Source organism: Trematomus bernacchii, unplaced genomic scaffold (assembly GCF_902827165.1).
Source record: "Trematomus bernacchii unplaced genomic scaffold, fTreBer1.1, whole genome shotgun sequence".
Classification (NCBI taxonomy): domain Eukaryota; kingdom Metazoa; phylum Chordata; class Actinopteri; order Perciformes; family Nototheniidae; genus Trematomus; species Trematomus bernacchii.
The window spans coordinates 252506-269734 of NW_022987645.1; the positions used below are offsets into that span (position 1 = coordinate 252506).

The 17229-nt window shown below is 41.6% G+C and overlaps 1 protein-coding gene across 1 annotated transcript in view; it reads left to right on the plus strand.

Annotated features, from left to right (window-relative positions):
• The window catches only part of wdr59 (WD repeat domain 59), a 39156-nt gene extending 23156 nt beyond the window's left edge, over positions 1-16000 (plus strand). The window contains exons 20-26 of the mRNA XM_034133865.1: positions 256-337; positions 1094-1206; positions 11523-11670; positions 11839-11920; positions 12240-12360; positions 15018-15160; positions 15451-16000. Coding sequence (XP_033989756.1) covers positions 256-337; positions 1094-1206; positions 11523-11670; positions 11839-11920; positions 12240-12360; positions 15018-15160; positions 15451-15686 — 925 coding nt within the window. The 3' untranslated portion in view covers positions 15687-16000. The remainder of the gene's footprint in view (positions 1-255; positions 338-1093; positions 1207-11522; positions 11671-11838; positions 11921-12239; positions 12361-15017; positions 15161-15450) is intronic.
• Positions 16001-17229: the final 1229 nt, after the last annotated feature.

Below are 17229 nucleotides of genomic sequence, written 5' to 3' on the forward strand. Positions count from 1 at the left end.
ACTTTGAAGAAACATTGTAGAGTATAGTCGTTCATTTTCAATGAAATTCTCAGACATTTTGAGAAGAAAGAAATACATTTTTCTCAGATTAAAGTCATACATCTCATAAAAAAATACTAAGAAATTCTGTGATTGAAGTCATGAATTTATGATAAAACAAATACTACGGCATGTTGGCTTACATCCATTCAGACCTACCTTAATGTGTGTGCAATATTTCTATGTATTTAATATCTGCCGGTGTTCCCCCCTCAGTCTGAACATGAACGACATCCAGGAAACGTGTCAGAAGAACGCCGCGGCGTCGCTCACCGTCGGGCGCAGAGACGTGGCCAAGGTGACCAATTTTACATTTTTATATTTCTAATGTTTACTCAAAACGCAAAGTGATGATCAACAAGCAGCCCGGTACAAGACGACTCAAACATGGAGACAACTTCCTCACGTTAGTTTTTATCATTAAAACTTCTTTGGTTTGAGATTTCTGATAGTGTAAACATTGTTGGAGTTACAGTATTTGAGTTTTGGTGTAATTTGGCATTATAAGTGCATTTCCTGCACAGTGATACATCCATAGACTTTTTGTGGGGCTTCAGATTATTTAGAAATCAGAACCAGCGGATACAATTTTGCCTTTCCGAGATTTCTGGTTAATTCACATGATCCACTCAAGCTTGTTGATTAAACTGCATTGTCCCTTCTTAAATAAATAAACATAAAAGAATATATAAAATAGAGCTGCACCGATTAAAAAAATGTTGAACTATTATTAAGTGTGTCTCTCTGTGCTCTTCTTTCAGTTTTATATTAAAGTCAATATATTTGGACATTTAAACACAACACCTTAGACTCTGAGACAATAGGACGGATATTTCCTATGTCGCCTATGCCAAAAACCGGCCCTGATTAACCTTATGTGTATACCATTGAGTAAATTATATATTAACTATTTTCTACAACAAACCATTCATCTAGAAAACAATTCACCTTACCGTACAGAGATGTCTCCGTGAATTACTGAGAGCACGCTCAATACATGTTAGTTTTGTTATGAGCAACTTGAGAAGCCCTTGATTTCCTTTTGATTCTGCAGGTTTGGGCCCTGGCGTCTGCGGCCACCAGCCAGGACCTGAGTCCGGACTCGGACCCGGACACGGAGACGCCGTGGGCCAGACACCCGTTTGGGCGCCACCTGCTGGAGACTCTGTGAGTTCACTTCACGATCAAGGTTGTATTTAGCTTTGTGTAGAGGTGGAAGAAGTACTGTTGGGGTCAGCGGGTCTGTATTGATTTGTTCTCTCACTATTAATTCAGACCTACTAATTGACCAATCAGGAGCTATTGAGTAAGTTTACCACCAGGCTCGGATCCACCAAGGTCAGCAAGATCTCACCTCTACTAACTCCTGAAGAACCAGGTTAAATTAACTGCTGTTTCAATTCAGATGACACGCTAAATCTGTTTAAGCGATCCCGTAGGATTCTAGTACCTGTAGTGAGGTGTGGCCCTACCTAAGTGTGAGTGTGGCAGTCGTGCAATCTTACCTTAAATCAGGAGAGGACAGCGCAGAATTCATTTAGGTTACCCCAGTCCAAATAGGTGGGATGGTTTTATTTGAAGAAAATGGTCCAGAATTGTACAAGGTTTTTTTTCCTTCTCTCGTTACATTGTGACAATCAAAAAAGTATTACCCGCTCTGCCTACATTTTTTAAGATGCCATCACTAATTCACATTTTTTTCCTTTTTGTTAAAACTCCCTGCATGTCTTCAGAGGAATTTCCTCATGATGACGACGGGTAAATAAAATCTAGGGAAAGATTCCCAGTTAAGTTTACTTTTGGATTGGTTCCCTGAAAAGTATCAAACTTAGGTTAAGTCTTAGGGTGGATCCCTTTTTGAGTAAAATGCCTAGGATGAGTCCCATTAAAATAATCCTCAGAGTGAGTGAAGACCCCTAATGATGACAGCGAGTAAATACAATCTAGGGAGAGATTCCCAGTTAAGAACCCTGAGGCCCCGGCTCCACGGGAACGCATACGGCAAAACGCATCGGAGTAACGCAAACGCAACCGCAAAAAACCTTCCGCCCACACGCAATATACACCGGATTGTGTCAAGCTCCACGAGACGGCTCCGTTTACATCCAACCACTGGAAAAGCTGCAGTACATATGCCGAGCCTGTACGTGGCGCTGTAACTTCCTCCACAAAAGCAGCAACTTCCTCCACAAAAGCAGCGAAGAAGAATGGTTGTCATGGCTGCACTTCTGTTTATTCTCCGCGGTGGGGGCCAAGGGATCCGGGCAGAGTTTTTCGCCGGTCAACGTGTGTTAAAGTTTAAATCTAAGGCCTAAGACCTGTTTTCCTAAAGCTTACAGTAATATCCCATTGAGTCAGGGGCCTCCTGCTGTGAGAGTAAGGGTGTCTTCCCTCTGCTGAATAGTGACACCTTTAGTGATAAACTATATCAGACCTTACACTCTTTCATGTAAGGCAAGGCAAGGCAAGGCAAGGCAAGGCAAGGCAAGGCAAGGCAAGGCAAGGCAAGGCAAGGCAAGTTTATTTATATAGCACCTTTCAACACAAGGCAATTCAAAGTGCTTTACAAAAATGAAAGACATTAAGAAAATGGCATTTAAAATCAGTCATTAAAAAGCAAAGATAATAAAATAAACATTAAAAGAAAAAATACATGGATAAAAGTTACAGTGCAGTTTAAGATGTGAATAGTTCAATTAAAAGCAGCGGCAAAAAGAAAAGTCTTCAGCCTGGATTTAAAAGTAGTCAGAGTTGCAGCGGACCTGCAGGTTTCTGGGAGTTTGTTCCAGATATTCGGAGCATAATAACTGAACTTCTCCATGTTTAGTTCTGACTCTGGGGACAGAAAGCTGACCAGTCCCTGAAGACCTGAGAGTTCTGGATGGTTCATAATTTAGCAGGAGGTCAGACATGTATTTTGGACCTAAACCATTCAAAGCTTTATAAACCAGCAACAATATTTTGAAATCTATTCTTTGACACACAGGAAGCCAGTGTAAGGACTTCAGAACAGGAGTGATCCACTTTCTTAGTGTTAGTGAGGACTCGAGCAGCGGCGTTCTGAATCAGCTGCAGCTTTCTAATAGATTTTTTAGTGAGACCTGTAAAGACACCATTGCAGTAGTCGAGTCTGCTGAAGATAAAAGCATGGACAAGTTTTTCCAAATCCTGCTGTGACATTAGTCTTTTAATCCTGGATATATTCTTTAGGTGATAGTAGGCTGATTTAGTAACTGTTTTAATGTGACTGTTGAAACTCAGGTCAGAGTCCATGACTACACCTAGATCTCTGGCTCTATCTGTTGTTTTGAACATTGCAGACTGAAGCTCAGCGCTAACTTTTATACGTTCTGCATGTCAGTTTACCAAACCGTGTACATTTAGTATATAAGTATAGAGCTTCGTGACATATCATGCATTTTACATTGTGGATTCTATTAATTTCCGTTTTAATTATATAACCCAATATGGAAACCTCAACAGTACTCGGATCAATATCTTGAGAAAAAAGTACTAAAACTACAGAGTAAAAATACTCAAAAGTCAGAAAACAGCAAATCAACATTATGCAGATGACATTACATTTATTTAGCTCGCGCTTTTATAAGATAAGATGGAACAATAGTCGTAGTGGAGTAAAAGTATAAAGTAGCACATAGGGAAAATTTGCAATTGAGATATTTATCTTCAAAGTCTGTTTTACTGCTTAACAAATAAAGGTTATTTATACAACCTATATCACACATTTTGTGTTAGGGTGCTTTACAGTGCATACGCTATACGACACAAGTTCTATAACCAGGGGTGCACACAACTTTCTCAGTGAGGTACTCAGATGAGTACCTGGAGTCAAGGTTTGGTACTCCAACTTCTGGCGATTGTCAACGGGGAGGGGGGGTGCGGAGCGTGTGAACGTTGTGATCAGCTGTTTCAGCGCAGGGCTGCTGTACAGACCGACGTTAACAGCAGCCCTGTCTGTGCACACGGAGACCGACTCTGTCGTCCGGTGATCTCACCGCCTTCTGGAAAAGCTTCACAAGTACGTCGGTACGCAAATGCGCTTTGTGACACAAGTGACGGTACGCATTTCAGATTGTTGCCACGCATGCGTACCTGTTATGTGCACCCCTGTCTATAACATACTTCAACTGCTACTTAACGTAATCATTAATGTAATATGAAGCATTTAAGACAAAACATCTGCATTTCAGCCTGAGCTAAAGCTGCATTTCAAGTTTCAGATTAAACAAATATCTTTTTATTACATTACATGTCACTTGTTAGACGCTTTTCTCCAAAGCGACTTACATACTCAATAATGTGGGCAATCCCCACAGGAGCAATTTGGGGTGAACGACATGCTGACTGCAGTGGGGTTTGAACCTGTGACCCCCATGATCCGAACACCAACGCTCTACGCACTGCACCACACGCCTCCCTCTTTCAAAGTAGAAGTACTACAGTGTATTACTCCATTACGTGTACAGTTGCTTAATTAAATGACTTTCTCCTTAAACTCTATTCACTTACCCTTTAATCGGAAGTGAAGCTCTTATATTGTGCAGTCCCAAGTGTTGGGAATAACCCATTAAGATGTCATTTCCAACAACGATAATGCAATAGAAGCAAAATGAGGCAAAGCATTTCATATGAAAGTCAAATAATAATGAACGCAACAAAAAATATTTAGGCGATACAAATAATAAAACATTTCAGAAAATATCAGAAAATAAGATTTCCAGAATCAGAAGATTATACTCCAGACATTTGGATTATTCTTTCAGATATAGACCTGAACACAAGCTGCTGTATTCACAGAGCCTCGTCCAGCATCAAAGCATCAAACAGCGAAGATAACAAAAAGAAAACACCGTCAAAAAAGAAGCCTATCAATAACGGTTAAACATCAAATACACAATACAAACAGAGAATGTAATGAAGTGCCAAAATCAGAGGAAAAACTCTGATTCAATATTTACAGACGGTTTTCTGATTCAAATGTATTTCAATTGCTCGTTTTACACAAACTTCCTGCAGTTATATTGCAGTCACTATTTGTGTTAATTGAACAGTTTTGCTGTTAGTGTTATGTAGGGCTGAACGATTAATCCATTTTAAATCGAAATCTCGATTTGAAATGATGCGATTATCAAATACATTTTTACATTTTTTTGTTCTTCTTGTGTGTCAGTCATCCACACCAATCAGAGGTGCTGTGCTCCACATGTACCAGCCATTGTTAACCAATCAGAAGTGGCCCATGATAGAAGGTGATAGACAGATTGATCCAATCACCTGCCAAGTGTTTTTGAAAGTGCCTGCCCTTTCCAAATGGCTTCCAATGGAGCTCTCCTGATGGTTTCTGAGTCAGGTTAGTAAAGCTCCATCACATGTTTCTATTACAGGGTGAACCTTAAACTGAAGCTTGACTTTAAAGCAACCCAACGGATGTTTCATGTAAGTTTAGTTCTTTCACTCGTAGCTCGAGGCTGCGGGGGTGCTAGAGACGGGAGCACGTTGATGCGACCTTCTTAGCCGGAGATATGGCCGCATTTTACAATAAACTTCCGTTGGGTCGCTTAAAAACAAATATCGCAAATCGAATCGCAATATTTGTCAGAAAAATCGCAATTAGATTTTTTCCCAAAATCGTGCAGCCCTAGTGTTATGCATTGATTATATCGTAAAAATACATCAAATATGTCACTTATGACTTCTCCATGATAGAAAAAGGCTCCGGTAAGGAAAGATGTCGTCAACCAGTTTTTCACTTCTGTCTATTTGAGTTTGCATATCTCAGCAATGTTTCTCCAACCAGAATTGAACCCAATTCCAGCATACAGCGGCTGAGTGAACACGGTCTGGACTTTGTGAAGGAGGGTCATGGTTTCATCGATGATGCTGTAGTAGCACAGAATACCTGCACTGTGATCCAGGTACACTCCCACTCTGGAGGACCGAGGACCTGAGACGGGAGTGTTGACACTATTGTACACAAATTGATATTCTTGGTAGAAACAATCTAATGTCCAAGATTTGTCGTTTTGTCCAAATGCAGACCCCCCTGCTCTGCTGATGCTCTTGTATGCGACGGCTACACGGCATCCTTCTCCTATCCACTCCACCTCCCAGTAACAACGTCCAGTCAGACTCTCTCTGCTCAGGACCTGCCCACTCTTAGTGAATCTGTCTGAGTGACTGCAAGGACAGTGTGAATCTCTCTTGAATGCTGCTGCTCTGTCTTCCTTAGATAAGTGCAGCTGTTTGTGTGCTGTGTTTGGATCCAGAGTGATTACTCTTGCATATTTTAAGAATCCAGCTCTGGTGTCGGGCTCTGGTTGTGGCCGTAAAACTCTGACTTCAGTCAGTAAGATGTTGGTCCACTTGTCCCTCAGGACCTTCTGTAGTTTGTCTCTGACCCCTGATAAATCCTCTGTCACATCCTCAAAGTATCTGAGAGGACGAGTGTTGCTGCTGGATGAGTGATTAGTTACACTGAGTGCTGGCAGTGAGGAGTAGCTGTGCAGAAACTGGTTGTGATCCTCTGTGTGAGACAGCTGCTCCAGCTCAGCGTCTCTGCTCTTCAGCTCAGAGATCTCCTGCTCCAGCTTCTCCTGAAGCTCTTTGACTCGACTCACTTCCCTCTTCTGCTGGGATCTGACCTGCTGCTTCACATCAGAGCTTCTCCCCTGCATTATACGGATCAGCTGGGTGAACATCTTCTCACTTTCCTCCACTGCTTCATCAGCAGAGCGACTGATGGCCTCCGCCTCCTGCTGAAGCAGCTTCACATCTTCCTCTCGCTCCTGGATTCTCTGCTGGATGTTTTGTCGACTCCCCTCCAGCTCTCTCTGCCTCTCAGTCATCTCTGCTGCAGCTGACACTGTGTCGTGGCCTTTGTGTTCCTCCACAGAGCAGAGAGAACAGATACACTGCTGATCGGTGCGGCAGAACAGCTTCATCACCTCGTCGTGAAGAGAGCAGATGTTCTCCTGGAGCTTCTTGGAGGGCTCCACCAGCTTGTGTTTCTGTAATGCAGCTGATTCAAAGTGAGGCTGGAGGTGTGTCTCACAGTAAGAGGCCACACACTGCAGACAGGACATGAAGGCCATCAGTTTCCTCCCAGTGCAGACATCACAGGCCACATCTTCAGCTCCAGCATAGCAGTGATCAGCAGGAGAAGGTGGGAGTCCAGTCCTCTTGAGCTGCTCCACTAAAGCTGCTAACATGGTGCTTTTCAGCAGGACAGGCCTCGGTGTGAAGCTCTGCCTGCACTGAGGGCAGCTGTGGACTTCCTCTCCATCCCAGTGGCTGTTAATACACTTCATGCAGTAGCTGTGTCCACAGGGGATGGTCACCGGGTCCTTCAGTAGATCCAGACAGATGGAACAAGAGAAGGTTTCCCGGTCCAGCTGAACTCCTCCTTGTGCCATTTCACTTCTCAGTGTTAGTGATATGTTTTCTCTGGACAGAAACACTCTGTGCTCCCTCTGCTCTTGTTGCTGAAGTGACTGAGGAATCCGCTGAGAGAAGCTTGATGTGAAAGGCAGGGTGTGTTATCTGTCCTTTTTTAAACGACTTAGTTGAAAACTTTATTCTGATTGGTCAATTTGGACTTCCAGAAGTTGTTAATACTCGCTAACACAACGCTGTGAAGGAGAACAGACCGTTGATAAGGAGGAGCAGGGACTATGTGCAGTCATATCAATCCTCAGAAAGAAGTCCGGTCAATTTAACATCCGCTGTGGACAACAACAATATATTTCTCCATCAGGAAACACCATGAAATACTTTTTGAATATTCATCGATATATTTGTGACCACGAAAGTTTGGATTCATGATGGCTAAACTATCCTCATTAAAGAAAGGAAACGAAAAAGAGAACAAGAGAAGGAAAGACTTTAAAAGACAGATTGATGGGCATCAACAGAAGAAGAAGACAGACAGGAAGTAAACACTAACGGGAACAGCAGAAGAAGACAGACAGGAAGTAAACACTAAAGGGAACAGCTGAAGAAGACAGACAGGAAGTAAACACTAAAGGGAACAGCTGAAGAAGACAGACAGGAAGTAAACACTAAAGGGAACAGCAGAAGAAGACAGGAAGTAAACACTAAAGGGAACAGCAGAAGAAGACAGGAAGTAAACACTAAAGGGAACAGAAGAAGAAGACAGACAGGAAGTAAACACTAAAGGGAACAACAGAAGAAGACAGACAGGAAGTAAACACTAACGGGAACAGCAGAAGACAGACAGGAAGTAAACACTAAAGGGAACAGCAGAAGAAGACAGACAGGAAGTAAACACTAAAGGGAACAACAGAAGAAGACAGACAGGAAGTAAACACTAACGGGAACAGCAGAAGACAGACAGGAAGTAAACACTAACGGGAACAGCAGTAGAAGAAGACAGGAAGTAAACACTAAAGGGAACAGCAGAAGAAGACAGACAGGAAGTAAACACTAAAGGGAACAGCAGAAGAAGACAGACAGGAAGTAAACACTAAAGGGGACAGCAGAAGAAGACAGACAGGAAGTAAACACTAAAGGGAACAGCAGAAGAAGACAGACAGGAAGTAAACACTAAAGGGAACAGCAGAAGAAGACAGCCAGGAAGTAAACACTAAAGGGAACAGCAGTAGAAGAAGACAGGAAGTAAACACTAAAGGGGACAACAGAAGAAAGACAGGAAGTAAACACTAGAGGGGACAGCAGAAGAAGACAGACAGGAAGTAAACACTAAAGGGAACAGCAGTAGAAGAAGACAGGAAGTAAACACTAAAGGGAACAGCAGAAGAAGACAGACAGGAAGTAAACACTAAAGGGAACAGCATAAGAAGACAGACAGGAAGTAAACACTAAAGGGAACAGCAGAAGAAGACAGACAGGAAGTAAACACTAAAGGGAACAGCATAAGAAGACAGACAGGAAGTAAACACTAAAGGGAACAGTAGAAGAAGACAGACAGGAAGTAAACACTAAAGGGAACAGCATAAGAAGACAGACAGGAAGTAAACACTAAAGGGAACAGCAGAAGAAGACAGACAGGAAGTAAACACTAAAGGGAACAGTAGAAGAAGACAGGAAGTAAACACTAAAGGGAACAGCAGAAGAAGACAAAGACAGGAAGTAAACACTAAAGGGAACAGCAGAAGAAGACAGACAGGAAGTAAACACTAAAGGGAACAGCAGAAGAAGACAGACAGGAAGTAAACACTAAAGGGAACAGCAGAAGAAGACAGACAGGAAGTAAACACTAAAGGGAACAGCAGAAGAAGACAGACAGGAAGTAAACACTAAAGGGAACAGCAGAAGAAGACAGACAGGAAGTAAACACTAAAGGGAACAGAAGAAGAAGACAGACAGGAAGTAAACACTAAAGGGAAGAGCAGAAGACAGACAGGAAGTAAACACTAAAGGGAACAGTAGAAGAAGACAGACAGGAAGTAAACACTCAAGGGAACAGTAGAAGAAGACAGGAAGTAAACACTAAAGGGAACAGCAGAAGAAGACAGACAGGAAGTAAACACTAAAGGGAACAACAGAAGAAGACAGACAGGAAGTAAACACTAAAGGGAACAGCAGAAGAAGACAGACAGGAAGTAAACACTAAAGGGAACAGCAGAAGAAGACAGACAGGAAGTAAACACTAAAGGGAACAGCTCCCACAGAAGTGGATTCAAACATTACAGAGTTGCATATTAACGGCAAGAGTCTGAAAGTCTGAATGAGGATTGCTCGGGTTGTTTCTGGTTCAAATGGAGCCGTGGAAACATCTGCCAACCCGGAGCAAAAGCAACTCCCTCTCTGTTGATTCAGAGCTACACAGTTAGGTTTAAATTAATCGTTTTGTTGGAAAGAAGGACTCAGTACTTCCTCACTCTCATGTATAAGACCTTGAATACGCAAAAAAACTAAACTAAATGAAAAATATTTTACAGTAAAACCCATGTTATATTAATAATGTCCACTAATCCTGTAGATCTGGTGAAGAACTGTGATTACAATGAATGATAAAGTAAGAGAATACCTTCAGGAGATCCAGATATGAAGTCCTTTCTGTCTGCTTTTCATTTCTGCTCTCGCTTCCAGAGACCGCGTGAGTCACTTCCTGAGAAACTAAACCAGTCTGAGCAACAACAACATGTTGGACACACCCATAGTTACACACACACACACACACACACACACAAAACAATATGATCTTAGAAAATAATTATTATCAAGCTCTTTACTACATTCCTGGACGAGGAGCGGCACTATCTGTTAACCTGCTCCACGACTGAAAACATGTCATTGCTTGGTCGTAAAATACTTCCCTAAGGGTTAGCATCAGTACATTTGGATTTGTTTATGATTTCCTGTAACATGTTGCACAAAACCATCTCAGTGCAGCACTTCTGAGTAAAGCTATGGCAGATGCTATTTTATTTCTGTTTGAGTTTTTACATGTTGGATTGTTTATTTCTAGTCTTTTCATTTCTCTAATGTGTAATGTCTTGTCTTTTTATGCTGCCACGCAAACATTCCCCTAATTGGGATCAATAAAGTACTTCTTATCTCATCTTATGTTATCTTAGTAACATGCAGGCCTGTTCAGATAAGTCAAAGTCCACTTTATTGTCAATCTTCCAGTTTGTGTGTACAGAGAGATCGAAATACCGTTTCCCATAATCCCAAATATAATAACAAATGTATATCATCTGTTCCTCTGACTGCTATTCAGGTGCTTTTATTAACATGTATTGTAGTTGTATAGGTGAATGTGCTGGTATTTGTATGTTGCTATTTTCTTGCAGGGTGTTATTTGTAATGGTGGTGCATGTTGTTCTCTCTTCTGAGGCTGAAAATATGAATATATTCTTGAAAACGGAGGCGCAGTGGGTTGTACGTTGGTGTTCGGATCAGAGGAGCACAGGTTCAAACCCCACTGCAGTCAGCATGTCGTTGTGTCCCTGAGACACTTCACCCCAAATTGCTCCTGTGGGGATTGTCCACAGTATTGAGTATGTAAGTGGCTTTGGATAAAAGCGTCTAACAAGTGACATGTAATGTAATGTAAAAAACGTTAAGACAGAGACAGGAGTTTCTGAGATCGACGTGTTTTATTTAAGACCAAAAAGGGACATTTTTTAAAACCTCAAATAGACAGTTTGTGTATATGTGAGTATTTTAGTAAGAGCTGGATAGATGAGTCTTTGAAAGAGAGGAGAGGAAAAAAGTGAGGGTCGGTGTGTACTGTAGCTGTAAAACTAAAGTGTGTGTGTGTGTGTGTGTGTGTGTGTGTGTGTGTGTGTGTGTGTGTGTGTGTGTGTGTGTGTGTGTGTGTGTGTGTGTGTGTGTGTGTGTGTGTGTGTGTGTGTGTGTGTGTGTGTGTGTGTGTGTGTGTGTGTGTGTGTGTGTGTGTGTGTGTGTGTGTGTGTGTGTGTGTGTGTGTGTGTGTGTGTGTGTGTGTGTGTGTGTGTTGTGTGTGTGTGTTGCAGTCTGGATCACTACAGCCACATGAGTGACGTCCAGACTCTGGCCATGCTGTGCAGTGTGTTCAGAGCTCAGCCCCCCGCAGACATTTACTCTCTGTACGGACATCACCTCTCTCGATCCTCCGTCTTCCCCCCTCACCACTCTCGATATGTAAGTATGCTGGCCTCTCTGAATCCCCCTTCTCAGTAATTCATCTCGGGACCACCAGGTGATGTCGAGATGGTATATGGTATATTTCTGCAGCTCTAAAACATCCACAGTTTTTATGGAGAACAGTGTGAGTCTTTTTCAGTCTAATAACGGCTGTATGTTTTGTAGCCCAGCATCACGTCCAGCTCCGTCAACTCGGGCTCCTGCTCCAGCACCTCCGACTCCGTCGCTGCGGGCACCTGGAGCACAGGTCTGTTTACATCATATATTTAGTTTGAGTTTTTATATATTCTACATATATATATATATTATTTTTATTTTTTTAAATGTCAAGGTTTATGTTTTAAGATTATATATTTATTTTCTAATTTTAGGGTTTTTTATATTTAGTTTTAATTTTTTTATACATTTATTATATATTTAGTTTTATTGTTTAAACTTTTCTTATCAACTGTTTTAAATATTATTTTCAGTTGTTATGTATTAAATGTGTTTTTGTTTTTTGTGTTTATATATGTAGTGTATTTGTATCCTTACCCAGGTTGAACCCATATTATTATTGTCTGCAGGTAGAGACTGTGAGCAGGTCAACCCGTGGGCCGAGTCCTCGCCGGACGACCACCGCTGTGGCCCCCAGGGGCCGAGCGACCCCCGGGAACGAGAGCGAGAGCAGCACGACATGAACAAGAGGTGACGTAGCTTTAAAGAGGACGCGCAGGAGTGGGGAAAAAGATAGCGGACATTTCTGTCACAAATTATGTGCGAGAAATAAAAGTATAAATATACATTTTTATGTATATATGCTGTATATTTTGAATATTTGTACATATATTAAATATATGAATATTTATTTTGAGATATTTGAGTGTATATGTAGTCTTAGTGTTTATACATTTCTTAAAAATAAATGTTTAATGTTTTAACAATTAGTTTTAGTGCCTTTATATTTTAATTGTAAGTGTTTATATATATATATATATATATATTTGTAAAGGTTTATGTATTTATTTGTTATGGTTATTCATACATTTTTAGTGATCATATATTTAGTTTTAGTGTTTAATTTTTTTATATCAAGTTTGTGAATATAGTTAAAGGACAGGTGTCATGGCCATTTCCACTGATCATAATTCCATTGTTGAGGTCTACTAAAATAGATGTACACTGTGCATTGTTCCAAACTCACATTGGTTTCTCATACAGCATCTCTGTAAAGTCTGAGTATTCACTCTCTGTCCTAAACGGCTTGTTCGAGCTCCTGCCCCCCCTCCCTGTGAGCCCAGTGTGCTCTGATTGGTCGAGAAGCTGACAGGCTCGTTGCTGCTCGCACACACACAGACACACACACTGCTGCGGGAGCAGACAGGCTTGGCGATACAGCGAGAACAAGCTAAACTCATCCTGAGCACACACACTCACAGCCGAAATAAAAACACTAAGTGTGGCTTGATATTGAGTAAGAAAAAGGTTTATAACGCTGTGAGCATGGGTCTGCAGAGAGCATTTCTCCGCGATCCCAACGTAGTAGTCCGAAAAACGTTGACCCATTTAAACAGTCGTGGTAGATACCTTGTTTGTTTTAAACATCATAAATACACAAACAACAATGAATACTTACAGGTTGTGTACCCGAATCTCCCGCTGGTCCAAACAAAGTAGGAACAGCATCGTTCTTCAGTGCCCGACGCTGTACATATCCGGCATGAATCCTGAAAGGTTTGGGAAGCTTTGTTTCGTGAAAGGCTGGCAGAGAGTGCGGCCTCTGGGTATTCCCACGTCAGAGTACCCAGGAAGAAAATGAGAAATCTCCAACGAGGCGTTTTGGGGAGGTATTTTCTGAGTTAGAGTTTTACTCGCTACAGGGTGTACTTTCAAGGTTTTTGACTCTGCTCACCGTTTACATGCATAAAAACCTTCATAACACAAGGGGACGGGTAATAACCGGAAAAGCATGACACCTCTCCTTTAACCTGTTACGCACCCCCCCCCCCCGGTACCGGGCGGATAAACGCGTCATTTGCAGGAAACAACGTCTAAGGAATCTTAATATTTAATAAAACTATGAATGTTTTATATCCATGTAACGGGAAGAAACTCAGCTAACTGATCTTTTTAATTTTTTTTCTCCAAAAAAACCCCACAATGCTAGCACTCAGCCTCTGAATTAGCCACGAGCGAAAAAATGTAACCTAAAACGGCACCTAAACTCACAATAACTCCCTTATTACTTATCCTAGATGCACAGCCAACCACTCGTTTTGCATCAGCTGGAGACACTGAATCTAGTGGTGCCCACCTCAACACTCAGTGATAAACTTTTGCGACGCTATAAACGAAAGCGTACATCAGAACATGTGGAGCTAGGTAGCTACAAACGCTAACATGGCTTACCTTGGTCAAAACTGGTCTTCAATGGCATTAAAACGATAAAAAACGATGCTGCAGTTAATCCATAGGTTCATCCTATGTGTCTGTGCCCTCTTTGAAATGATGTCTGATAATCCATATTCACTTTGGTGCAAACCTGCATGCGGGAAGCCCCCACCGTTTGTTTTCACAACGAGTGTGTGTGTGGGCCTCCCCCTTCGATTCTATTGGCTCTAATGGTCAGAAAGAGGTGTCAACCATCAAAATCGAGCAAGGGGGGCCAGAGATATGGAAAAAAAAACATTTTCACCCAAATCCCCTCAGAGGTGGGGTGGTTTTGGCTAAACCTCTCTAAAAGGTCAAATGTCACTTGTTTTGCATCAATCTTGATACAGGGTACTTATTATATGTTGTACTTTGGATTCCTAAAGCTTTTAGTCTACTAACCCATCATCCAAGGGTAGTTTTCACTATCTGTAAAAAATAATGTTTGGACGGACACTATAATTTACAGTTTTTTACTATGTAAAATCTGAATTTTCTTTAAAATAAAAAACATCTATATTGATTCTGACACTTCTACATCCAACTCACAGAGGTAACCTTGCTTTGATAAAAGAAATTATTCATATAACCCTTTTAGAAGTTAGGTTGTAGTCATTTGTTTTGGGCATGTCATTTTCGAGCCTGAAACAGGAAAAACAGGCTTGGTGCTTAACAGGTTAAAACATTTTTAATGTTAGTATTTCTATTTATAATTTATATATTTTATTTGTATTTATATATAGTTTGTTTATGCTTATACATTAATAACATTAATTGAAAGAATATAAAAACATGCTTAATACCTAGAATATTTGTTGTTTCCTATAATGTTTGAAAACAGTTTTTCACGGATGATGTAATCTAGAACCAGCTGTTGTGAGGTACAATGTGTTAATAAAGTTGTATGTGCTTTGTGACATCACTTCCTCTTCCAGACTGCTGGACCCGACCAACACGCTGCAGTTCGACGACTTCAAGAAGAGTTACGGAGAAATCCTTCACCGCTGGGGTCTGAGGGAGAAGAGAGCCGACGTCCTCAAGTTCGCCTCCTGCCCTCCTGAACCCCACAAAGGCATCGGTATGTCCCTCTAGCTCTGCTGCAGAGATGCCCTATAATATATAGATATATATATAGAGAGAGATATATAGATATATAATGTGCAGCGAGGCATCTCTCCGTTGTTCCTCCTCATCAACGGTCATTATTTTGCTTAACAGCAGTGTGTTATCGAGTATTAGCAGCCTCTGAAATGTCCGAATCAGACCAATCAGCATTGAGTATTCAGCTAAGCCGTGTGATTTGTATTTGTAATGTTTAAATAATCAGTATTCAACAATACCCAGAGTGTGTGTGTTCTCTCTGTGTAGAATTCGGTGTGTATTGCTGTCACTGCCGCAGTCAGGCTCGTGGGACTCAGTGCGCTGTCTGTAAACGCCTCACCTTCCAGTGCGCCATCTGCCACGTCGCCGTCCGCGGATCCTCAAACTTCTGCCTGAGCTGCGGACATGGAGGACACACGAGTCACATGATGGACTGGTTCAGGCGGCAGGACGAGTGTCCGGCCGGCTGCGGCTGCCACTGCCTGCTGCAGAGCACCTTCTGACAGCACAGGGACGCCCCGGGACAGAAACAAACACACCTCCAGCTGCAGAGAGGAACCTTCTGACAGCACAGGGACGCCCCGGGACAGAAACAAACACACCTCCAGCTGCAGAGAGGAACCTTCTGACAGCACAGGGACGCCCCGGGACAGAAACAAACACACCTCCAGCTGCAGAGAGGAACCTTCTGACAGCACAGGGACGCCCCGGGACAGAAACAAACACACCTCCAGCTGCAGAGAGGAACCTTCTGACAGCACAGGGACGCCCCGGGACAGAAACAAACACACCTCCAGCTGCAGAGAGGAACCTTCTGACAGCACAGGGACGCCCCGGGACAGAAACAAACACACCTCCAGCTGCAGAGAGGGGTATCTGATGTAGCATCTACTAATTTAAATAATGATTCACTGACAGATTAACATAACATCATAACACAGAATATAGATGTGTGAAATGGGTTAGTACTACCTTTATTTTGGCATATTTTGAAAATGTAACTCATCATTATTCATAAGAACAAAGAGCAAAGATTGTTAAATAAATAAATAAGGTAAGGGTGATCCTTTATGTTATTATAAAATGTGTTTATTTGGCATATGATACTATAATAACTGATATTAAATACATTGATAATTATACATAAGCACTGGATGGAAATCAACGGCAATAATAGGAAATTAATAAATAAATAATTTCAAGCAGATTTCCACATGTCTTGGTACTTCCTGTTTAAATGTAATTGCTATTACTTTGCATAGCCTCGCCAGCTCTATCAAACTTTACTGACAAAATAAACAGTTTTTAACTGAACTGTTAAGTTGTCACAGTTGTTTGGAGCTGCTGCCGGGTCTGCTTAAAAAAACACGACAACAATCTTTTTATAATTCCCCTCACTGCCTGAACGTAGACACAGGTCCGCACTGTCTGACCACAGGGGGTTAAACAATAGCTAAGGTTTATTAGCTAAATAGCAATAAGTGGTGGTGCACCAGGAGCTACAGAGCGGGCCGCCAACAGCAATGTAAGATAGTGTTGGTGTTTCGGGTCTGACCCGGATCCCAGCTGAACAGATTGTGGGACACAGCAGGAAGAAGTTTCAACACAGCGAGTCCTTCCTTTTCAAAAAGAGTTCACTTTATTAACAAAGATTAACCTGTTAAGCCCGAGAGACCCTCCCGCAACATCTTGCAAGAAACAGTGTCTGAGGGCATGTTCATTTAATAAACTATGAATGTTTTATATCCATGTAACGGGAAGACACTCATCTAACTGATCATTTTTATTTATTTTTCAAAAAAAACAACACAATGCTAACGCTGAGCCTCTGAATTAGCAACGAGGGAAAAATGCTAACAGATTACTGTAATGTTTAGATGGATTTTAGGAACCTCCCCTCGATTCTATTGGCTCTAACGGTTAAAAAGAGATGTCAATCATCAAAATCAAACGAGGGGGCCAGAGATATGGAAAATGCACCCAAATGACCCCAGAAGTGTTTTTTTTTGTTGCTAAAACTCTAAAATATTATTAATTTAACCCTTT